Raw genomic sequence first — 10,875 nt, 5'->3', positions numbered from 1 at the left:
TCCCTTTTTTCCCCCCCCCCCCCCCCCCCCCAAAAAAAAAATTCCAGGAACAAGAAAAAAATATGGGGAAAATGCCTGTTTTCTCAATAAATAAACTGATAACTGAAACACGAGATTTTTTTCCTTGTAAATTAAAACTACAATGAATCTAATTGCTTAAACCAATATTCTCTCAATTACCAATCCTACTTTTCAAGTGCCGTAATTCGTAGAATATAGGCGCATTAGAATCTGAGCATCATCATATCTTCACGAATTGGAATTCTTCTCCATGAACCCAACATCCAACCCTTAATTAATTTTGAAATCGAAACCCAACAATATGCAGTGCCCAAGAACTATTCGGTTTCAAAAAGTAGATTTAATATCCGAAATTAGATTCAAATAACAGATCTACAACATAAACCTAAGTCAATGACATTCTATGCAACGTCGAAAAGTGAGTATAATAATTGGTTTATTTTAACATGCATGGTATAGATATAAAGAAACCAATAGACTATGAATTTTATCTTAAAATTGTGTCGGCGACAATCTCCGGAGAAAGCAATGAATGATGAACTTACAGGGTTCAGATCCATTTCTGGAAAAATTAAGCTACTATCCTCTTTTCCCCGCCCTCTATGTATGTATTATCTCAAGTTCTACGCACTGGACCATTTCAATTATTCGGGCATAAATAGATACATTGAACCCATGGAAATCACGTTTGATTTTACTTGAAGATAAGAATTAGGAACATGCGCCCCCAAGGCACGTCTCCGCTAAAAGGGGAGGCCAGAGAAATTCAGCTTTATTTGTGGCTGTTGCGTCAAGAGTTCAAATTTTGAAATATGAATTTGACTTTTAGGTAAGTATAAGTGTCTAAACAACCTTACATCCTGTACCTTTGGAGACATAACATGCGATTTACCTCCCTCACAATGCTCCAGAATAGGGGTCATGGGGGACCCTTAAGGTTAGGGTTTAACCTTTAAGAATTAGGAACGTGCTAGATGTACCTAATTTTTTTTACCTAATGATTTACATGATGTGGGGACCACATATTGGGATTATTTTATTCAGGCAGGGTCTACGTGTTTGTGAGAGTAGGTAAACCATTTGGTAAACTAAATTATGTACACTTAGAATTATTCTAAGAATTAATATATTTGTATAAATGTGGTTGACAATAAAGGTCAACAATAAAGGTTGATGTTTTCAAAATGGAAATGACTATATTATGTACATAATTATTTACATAATAGTGTCCATAATTATACGTGACACTGGAATCAACCTTTAATTCAAATCTCACACTTGCACATCAATAATTGGATAATTGTTATATCACATTATGGACATCATTATGTGCAATAATTATGTACAAGTAAAATTTTTCTTTCAAAATTTGACCCTTAGTTTAAAAACAATTTTTAAAATTGATGAATGTGATATTGTTGAGTGTAATTGTCAACGAAGAGTGTAAACAAGAATATTGCACAAATAGCATGACTGTAAAAATAATTGAAGCTATGCTACATGCATGTACGTTGTGGTCAACATCAAGATTTACACTCCTTCACTTGGCTATATCTACACCGTTGATTTTGATCGCAATCATCACTGTCTAAATTTCTTCCACACAGGAGATGTCAAGAAGGGTGTGAATGAAAATGTACGACTAACAATATTCAAATAATTATTCGGTACAAATTGGACGTTGCAGAGGTGGTCATGGGATTTTTTGATGAGTTTTGCTAGAAATTCAGGGTCAAAAAAGAATTGTCTTTTTTTGATGTTCTGAATCAATGGAAGTGATCCAGTAATTGATTCCCATCAAAGGGTTACATGTGACCCGAGGCACATGTGGTTTATATTCATGATTAGGTTTGAATTGAAAGGGAGCCCAAGGGGTCGGGGGTGCGTCTAAGGCAATCGATGGCATGGGTGGTGTTCCAGTATCATGGGTCCCTAGAGTGGAGAAGGATTTTGTAACATTTGGGTGCGATTCTCCAACAGGTGGTGGCAACATTTTTAGAACTTAATCAATTTCTGGTTCTCAAATTGGTAGGGATTTTTAGAGGTGGTGTGTCGCAGTTGGGGGTAGTGGTGCTTAGGAGTTGCATGTGGTGGATTGTGAATTTGAGGTGATGATGTTGATTTGGGTGATGCTACTTGTGGCAGAGTACAGTGGAATGGGAGTGAAGAGTGATTCTGACCAGTTAAGTTGGTAATTATGATCAGTTGATTTGGTAGTTTGTGATCAATGAATAATTTTGTGAAATATAACAATGTATGATTTACGAGTAAATTTGTAATTGTGATTCGCAATTTGTATTTTGTGTCTTGTGATTAGATTGAGACATTGTATGATGTGTGACTATACATAACATTGATCATAAATCATGTCTTATCGTGAACTTTACCAATTTAATTAATAAGTGGAGCACAAAATGACAAAATTTTATTAGGTGGTCACAAAATGACTTATCCACGAGTTCCTTATTTTTGAAAATAAATTTTGAAACATTTGTAATTATGTAAATTTTTTTTCTTATTAATATGTTGTTAAGGACTAATGGACTAGAGCATCCCCAAAGGATTTTTTAAATATGAGATGTTTTTTATTTTAAAGAGTCAGCCATTAAAATTATGTTCCAAAGGATCCTTTAAATTAACATTTTAATTTAGAGAGTAGATTTATAATTAAATAAATTTAAAATATTTTAATTTTCAATGTAGAAAAATAATAAAATAATTTAGAAAAAAACTAGTTAAAGTAAAAGATAGATAAAAATAATAAATATTTTTTTGGAGTAGTAAAATTAAGTGTTAAATATAAATAATTTGTTGGAGTATTTTAAAATTTTAACTCTATAAATTTATAGATGCTTTTCAAATGATAGAATATACTCTTTAAAAATAGAAAATCTCTTGATGATATTTTTAGGGGTTGAGTTGGCCATGACAACAAGGATAGTTGGGGTACAACGTAGAAGGTTTTATTATTATTATTATTAATTTTATGGTTAACTGTATTTTGTTTCACCCTTAAATTTACATTGTTAATAATCAAATGAATAAAAATCCTTGCATTGGGGACAAAAGAGTGCTATAAAACTATAACGTGCTAGCGATCATATTTACCCCCAAAAAATAAAATTTGAATACCAAATTACCAAAAAGAAAAGAGAGAGAGAGAGAGAGAGAGAGAGAGCAAAAATGAGGTTAGAGAATAATGATGCAAATTTTCATTCCGTTTGGTAATGTAATTGCTAGCTTTTCAGAGTTATATACTAATGATTACAATTCCACTTTCATCGATTGGATGTCTCTGTGTCTTTTTGAATGGACGTAGGATTCACTCTTATTTATGCTAGAATGATGGGATGGTTTTTTGATGATACAAAACATACATAGTTATGTCGTCTAGGTAATAGCTTAATCGGTTTGCTTAAGCGTTGCTATTAAGAGAATGAGTTTTTCCAATGGATAAACTATAACTATTATGCCGGAGAGTAATAAGAATACTTGTTCCCGATTTAAAGTAATTGTGTTGGATCTTTCATGCGTTTAAGTTATATACTAATAATGCATAATGTATAATAACTTAAAATTTGGGATGACAAAATCAAAAAATTACCCGCTTAATTGGGTATTCGGATCGAGGAAGGGCGAGGGACTTCACCTCGAAGCAGGCACGAGGTGGGTAGGGTAACAAGGGCCCCGTCCCGTTTAACTTTTTTTAATAAAAAAAAAAACCAATACTTTAAATGAAAAAACTCCACAAATTTTAGTTTTAATAAAAGATGACAACTAAAATCATATAAGGAATATGACGAACAATAAAAATCTTAATTTATCAAATATATTTGAATAATTTAACTTTTAAAGATAAATAAATAAATTAAAAATTTTAATAAATATATTATTGTCTCAATTTAATGAATTTGGGACAATAAAATGAATTGTAAATAAAAAAAAATTAAAAAGGGCACTAAAAGGGGCAAGGGCCCCTCGACCCTCCCCACCTTAGACGGGTACCAGGGCAGGAAGTGGGAGAGGTTGTTCGACCATGACCCTTTCCATTGTCATCCCTACTTAAAATTCATAAGTTATATAGCATGGATTTGCATTTATCGATTAATAAATTACAATGTATAATAACTTATATTGTAGAGGTTGGCGCTATTATCCACCAAAAAATTACGAGAATAATGCTATACGTCCTTAGCAGAATCATTCAAATGTGGTCTGATTGATTATGTGAGGTGATATGTAAATATGATTTTCACTTAATTAATTTAATCATTTAGCCTTTGTTTGATAGGGATTAAAATCAAAATTTTAGTAAATTTGATAAAAGTTGATGAAATATATGGTTAAAAGGTTATGAACCCATAAAATATATGAAAAATCGTTGCCTTTAATTTAGATTAAAATCCTAATTTTAATCAATACCAAACAGGAGCTTAATCTCACATCACATAAAAATAATTTTCAGTACGTACATATAACATTACTCAAGTTACAATATCAATGTGTTTTTTTAACATAGCTTTTGATGTTATCTGTTAATAAATTGTAGCATAATATAATTTGAAATCCGTAGATTATTTTGTAGAATGATTTTGAAAACGCTAAGATATATTTGAAGTGGATAAATCATATTACATGATAGATAAATGGATAAAATTTGTCTCTATTATTACCCACAATACAAAACCAAATGAAAACGATAACATTAAGCTCGTGTTTGGTAAAACTTAAAAAATAAGTCTTTATTTGGGCTTCATTAAAATCAAATTTTAGGGGAAAATGTATTTTGGAATAATGATTTTTTGAAAAATGTGTAATTAAAAAAAATTAATTTTTTAAAATTTATGTGTAATATTATTTTATTGAAAAATGTATAGTTGAAAAGAAGAAAGGGAAAAATGTATTAAAATTTTAATGTAGTCCAAAAAGGGGGTTAAATTAAAATTTAAGTCAAAATTAATAATTATTAATTAATTTAACTACATATTTCATGTGATCTACAATTTTTTAATCGCATATTGCATCATTTTTATCAAAATTTATTAAAATCTTTTTTTTTCCTAAATCAAATAAGGGCTAAAATGATGCAATTTTCTTTTCACCATTTGCGATCACTATACATTGGCTGAAATCTCAAATTCAACTAGCGGTTACATTTTATAAGTCCCTATTGAACTCACAGTTTTTATTTTTTTAATTACATATTTCAAGATATTTACAATTTTTTATTCACAAATTTTAACAAAATTTATTAAAAATCTAATTTTTATTGAAATCAAACGGAGGAAGTCATGGAGTCCACCGCAAGAAGCTAGCACTTGACGAAGCCCGACGACCGCTCATGCTAGTTCAGCCAAAGGACTAAATTTTTTATGCCTTCTTTTATTTAAAAAAAAAAAAAAATACATTCAGGGTATGGAAGGATAGAGAAAAGAACCCTCAATATTTTGTAGAATTCTCTCCAACTGGTAGGGATTACGTGTATATAGATAGAGAAGTTGGCAAGCTTGTTTGTGCTAGAGACGAAAGTTTGTGGTATATATAGTAGAGGAAATGTAGAACCCTAAATAATTCTAAACACTTAATGACACTAAGACACGAATATTGGATGACTAAAGTATACTTCTGATTTTTAGTCTCATTTGAGACCCATTTTTGACATAGGAAACGTTCGATTTGGAAAATGATATCTAAATAAAAGTTATAGCTCTTTGAGTTAGCTTTCCAACGCACTTTGAAATATCTCAATCGGATATCGAGAGAAAAAGTTATAATAGAAACACTGAAAACTGTGCAGTGTCAACTGGATTACAACCGGTCGACCGAAGGTGCCTGAAATGAAAATTCTCGTTTTTCTCTAGAATTTAAATATTTATTTTCATCAATTATTTTCTCAAAAGGCCACCCACATTTTTGACAATAAAAATCCCACTAAATTGAAGTATTTAACCTCTAACTTAAATGGCACCCATATTTTCTCTCTTAAATGAAATTTGACCCTTCATTTGTTTTAAGTTATGGGATATTTACCTATAAATAGAGACTTCATTTCACTCATTTTTTCTCACACCAAAAGTAAGAGTTTTTGCATATTAAAAAAAGAGTTTTCAAGAGAGAAAAAGAGAGTGAGGAAAACTATTTTTCCTAGAAATTTAAAAAGTATTTTCAAGCATCAATTTTCAACGGTTTTCAAACATCCAAGGAGTGCATTTCTTTCAACGTCCAAGTTTCATCGAAGTTTTCAATCCAAGTTTTCAAAGTTTCAAAAACATCAATCAAGGTAAATAAAGGTGCAATGTGTTTAATCGTTTTAAGTTATAAGTTTCAATTCGTTAATGTTTGTATGTCAAATGGTATTTCGGTACGGTATATCCCTCTATATTAATGGTTGTATGTCAAATAGTACTTCGGTACGGCATACCCCTCTATGTTGAAGAAATGTTCGTATGTCAAATGGTGCCCTCGGGTACGGCATATCCCTTCATGTCAAATGGTGCCTCCGGGTATGGCATGTATGAAAAGTTATAAAGTTAATGTTTTGAAATGTATTGCTTGATCACGAATGCACCTATAACACCTATTGAGTTTTTCAACTCACGGGTTTAATCTCATCGCTATAGATTGAAGGAATTCTACCTCGAGCATGGATGGAGGAGAAGATGAAGAGTGATGCAACGAGCCCATGGAAATTCGGTGAATAAGTGATTTGGATTTATTTTTATGAAATATTTTCCAATGTTATTTCTTTAAAATTTTGAATAACGTAGAATGCGAGAACAAGTTATGTTTTCTTCAAAAAAATTACATTTTGTTATTTTGAAAAATGATTCAGTGTTTTTATTTAAAGTATTTGAAGTATTGTTATTTAAATTATTATCCGAAGATATAATCTTCCGCTAAAACATATACACTTGTTACTAAACCACCGGTTAAACTAAGTAAAGTAGTGTTCCGGTTCACTAGGGGTTGGGGCGTTATAGCGTGGTATCAGAGCAATGTTTAGCCGGTTCTGTAGACCAAGTATGTTTTTTTTTAAAAACAAAAGGAAAATGAAAAGTTTAAGGTATTCCATGGCATCATGCATCCATCCATCAATCTCATCCTATGCCCCAGGTATGTTCATGTTTAAAGTTAATGATTATGTTTATGTTATAATGCTTTGATATGATTTAGAGATGCGTTATTTAAAGATATGTAATGAACTTGGGCAAAAGCTAAGGGCTTAAAGGGAATTACATGATATGAAAGTTTAAATATTTGCATGTTTTCTTTAAGAAAAGAAAAAGTATGATGTATGTGAAAATGCAACAGATATGGCTCGTAGAACGGCTAGGGCATATAGAGAAGCATTGAACCGTAGAATTGCTATTCATTCCTATGAAAACTATGTAACTGATCCAACTCGACCGTTTAGCGAACATGTGTATGACATCTATGAGAGATGCATGACGACGGTTAATGTTGGAATGGAGATCACGCATATTGAGACCATAAATAACCTCATACACTCCCTCCCACCTCAATGGGGAGATATGGGAGTCACAATTAGAAATGAAATGTTAGAAGGCAACACAAACCTGTTCGAGTTTGAGAGGTATTGCCATGCCCTGATTGAGTGGGATGATGTAATCCATGAGGAGCCTGAGGAGGAACCTTTGGCTGAGGAAGAAGATCCCGAAGAAGAACCCGAGAATGATTTAGAGAATGATCCTGAGCCTGAGCCACAGGTTGAGATGGACATAGAGTCTGGACCTGAGGCGGAAGACTCCTCCAAAGATGAAGCTCCACCAAAGAAGATCCGTAGAACTTATAGGGATTAGATTTAAATCCTTGTAATAGCTTCCCTTATGTCAAGAAATAAAATACTATCTTCTTTGCTTTAGTATTCGAAGAATGAAACTAATAAGAACTATATGTTTTGTATAAAGGAAATGGCCCGTGCAAACCAAAACTTGATAAGAGACCTCTTCCAAGCGGTTCAAGACCTAGGCAGGCAAAACCCGAACCAAGCTCAACCCCTACCACTAGCTCCTAATGTTCCAAACCATGCTTCAATGGTCGAGCAATTTCGAAGGCACGAGCCCCCTACCTTCAACGGAGCAGCTGATCCACTTGCAGCCGAGGAGTGGCTTCGCAAGTTGGAGCTTCTATTCCGATTGATAGGGTGCACGGACGCTCAGAAAGTCCAGTGTACTGAGTTCATGTTCTTCGGTGATGCAAGTCACTGGTGGGACTCAATGTCAAGGACAAGGACCCCTGAGCAACAAGCAGAATTGACTTGGAAGCAATTCAAAGGGAAAGTAATGAACAAGTACTTTCCCCGGTCTTTGAGGGATCACAAAGAAAGTGAATTCCTCTAACTCAAGCAAAAAACTATGTCACTGACTGAGTATGAGAGGAAGTTTGATCAACTTTCAAGGTATGCTCCACATCTGGTGGATACGAAGGATAAGAAGGTTTGAACAAAGGCTGAACTCGGATATAAGCATGATACTTATGTCCCCATCGCTTCACCACATACCGTGAGATGCTGGAAAGAACTCATACTATTTGGTACCAGAACACTAGTGCCGAACAACATGGTCAACTGTTCAATCAACCGGATAATGGTAACATGGGAAAAAGGAAATGGTATGGCCAGGATAAGGGAAAAGACAAGTGGTAGAACAAGAAAGCTAATGGCGGAGCCAATGCCAGCAAAAGCATTGTGCCAGTTATTGCGCCCTGTTCTAAGTGTGGAAGGACACATAATGGCGAGTGCTTACAAGGGAAAAATGTCTGTTTCCGATGTGGCAAGCCAGGACATATCATTAGGGATTGTCCCACACATACCCAAAAGAAGGATGATAACAGCGACCAGAACTAGAAAGGGAAAGCACGAGTTTTTGCATTGACTCAACAGGATGCAGATGAAAACTCTAATGTCATAGCAGGTACTCTACTGATAGCCAATACACCTGCTTATGTATTGTTTGATTCAGGAGCTACACATTCCTTTGCTTCAACAACTTTTATGGCTAAATCTAGTATTACTTATGATAAGTCGGAAGGTATATTAGAAGTTAGTATTCCTTCGGGCAACCCTTTGAATACTAATAGAATAGCCAAGTCAGTAAGTATCAAAGTTGAGGGAAAACCAATGGAAGCGAACCTATACATGATAAAAAAATGAAGGATTTTGATGTAATACTAGGCATGGATTGGTTATGTTGTAATTACGCTACCATCCGATGTAAGGAAATGGAAGTATCATTTTAGAAATCAGGAGAAGAACCATTTTCGTTCCTTGGAATGAAGACGAAACCCCTTATTCGACTAGTATCGGCTTTACAAGCTGAGAAGATGTTGAGAAAAGAAACATGTCAAGGATATCTAGTAAGTATCTCAGGAGGGAAACAAGAAACGATAAGGGTTGAAGATGTACCAGTAGTACGGGAATTCGTAGATGTGTTTCCAGAAGAGCCATCTAGTATTCCACCCGATAGACAAGTGGAATTCACCATAGACCTAATTCCCGGGGCGGCACCAGTCTCTAAGGCCCCATACCAAATGGCCCCAAAGGAACTACAAGAATTAAAGAAGCAGTTGCAAGAACTCCTAGATATGGGCTTCATACGACGAAGGGTATCTCCATGGGGTGCGCCGAACGTTGTTAGTAAAGAAGAAAGATGGAAGCATGAGGATGTGCATCGATTATAAGGAGATAAATCGATTAACCATCAAAAAGAAGTACCCATTCCCGAGGATCGAGGATCTGTTAGATCAACTGAAAGGAGCTAAGGTATTTTCCAAGACGACTTATGATCGGGATACCATCAACTGAAAGTAGAGACAAATGATATACCTAAAACAACTTTTAGAACTCGATATGGACACTACGAGTTTACGGTGATGCCGTTTGGGCTAACCAATGCATCTGCAGTGTTCATGGACCTGATGAATCGAGTGTTTCATCAATACTTGGATAAGTTTGTCATAGTCTTCATCAATGATATTCTGATATATTCCAAGAGTAAGGAGCAACATGAAGAGTACTTGAGAATAGCCTTAGAGGTATTACGTAAGGAGAAGCTGTATGCCAAATTCAAGAAGTGCGAGTTTTAGCTTGAACGAGTTGGATTTCTTGGACATGTAGTTACTGCCCAAGGGATTGAAGTAGATCCAGCAAAAGTAGAAGCAGTAACTAACTGGAAACACCAACAAATGCTGGCGAAGTACGAAGTTTTCTAGGATTGGCTGGATATTATAGGAGATTCATAGAAAGATTCTCCAAAATAGCTGGACCAATGACGCAACTTACAAGGAAGGGAGTAAAATTTCAATGGACGAAAAAATGCGAACAAAGTTTCCAAGAACTTAAGCAGAAGTTAATATCAGCACCTGTATTAACAATACCTGAAGGTACGGAAGGGTTTGTTATATACAGCGACACATCCAAGCGAGGACTGGGATGTGTACTAATGCAGAATGGAAAAGTAATAGCCTATGCTTCAAGACAATTGAAGAAACATGAGCAGAACTACCCGACTCATGATTTAGAACTTGCAGCGGTAATACACGCTTTGAAAATATGGCGACACTACTTGTATGGACGAAAGTGTGATATCTACACAGATCACAAAAATCTCAAGTATTTCTTCACACAAAAGGAATTAAATATGCGACAAAGACGATGGTTGGAATTGGTGAAAGATTACGACTGTACTATTCACTACCATCTGGGTAAGGCTAATGTTGTGGCCGACGCTCTAAGTAGAAAATCAATGGGACAATTGACGTCACTACCTACCTCTCAAGTGGAGTTAGTCAAGGACTTGAAAAAGTTACAGATTTGAAGTGGTTACCACACCAGGA

At 34.6% G+C, this 10,875-nt stretch overlaps 1 protein-coding gene across 1 annotated transcript in view; it reads right to left on the bottom strand.

The window, feature by feature from the left end:
• Positions 1-723, bottom strand: part of LOC111411766 (Golgi apparatus membrane protein-like protein ECHIDNA) — a 5,829-nt gene extending 5,106 nt beyond the window's left edge. Inside the window, exon 1 of the mRNA XM_023042364.1 lies at positions 567-723. Within this exon, the coding sequence (XP_022898132.1) occupies positions 567-581 (15 nt within the window). The 5' untranslated portion in view covers positions 582-723. The remainder of the gene's footprint in view (positions 1-566) is intronic.
• Positions 724-10,875: the final 10,152 nt, after the last annotated feature.

The sequence above is a fragment of the Olea europaea genome, chromosome 16 (genome assembly GCF_002742605.1).
Source record: "Olea europaea var. sylvestris chromosome 16, O_europaea_v1, whole genome shotgun sequence".
NCBI classification, from domain to species: domain Eukaryota; kingdom Viridiplantae; phylum Streptophyta; class Magnoliopsida; order Lamiales; family Oleaceae; genus Olea; species Olea europaea.
The sequence above is the reverse complement of the archived record's forward strand: the minus strand, read 5'-3'. Positions and strand labels throughout refer to the sequence as shown.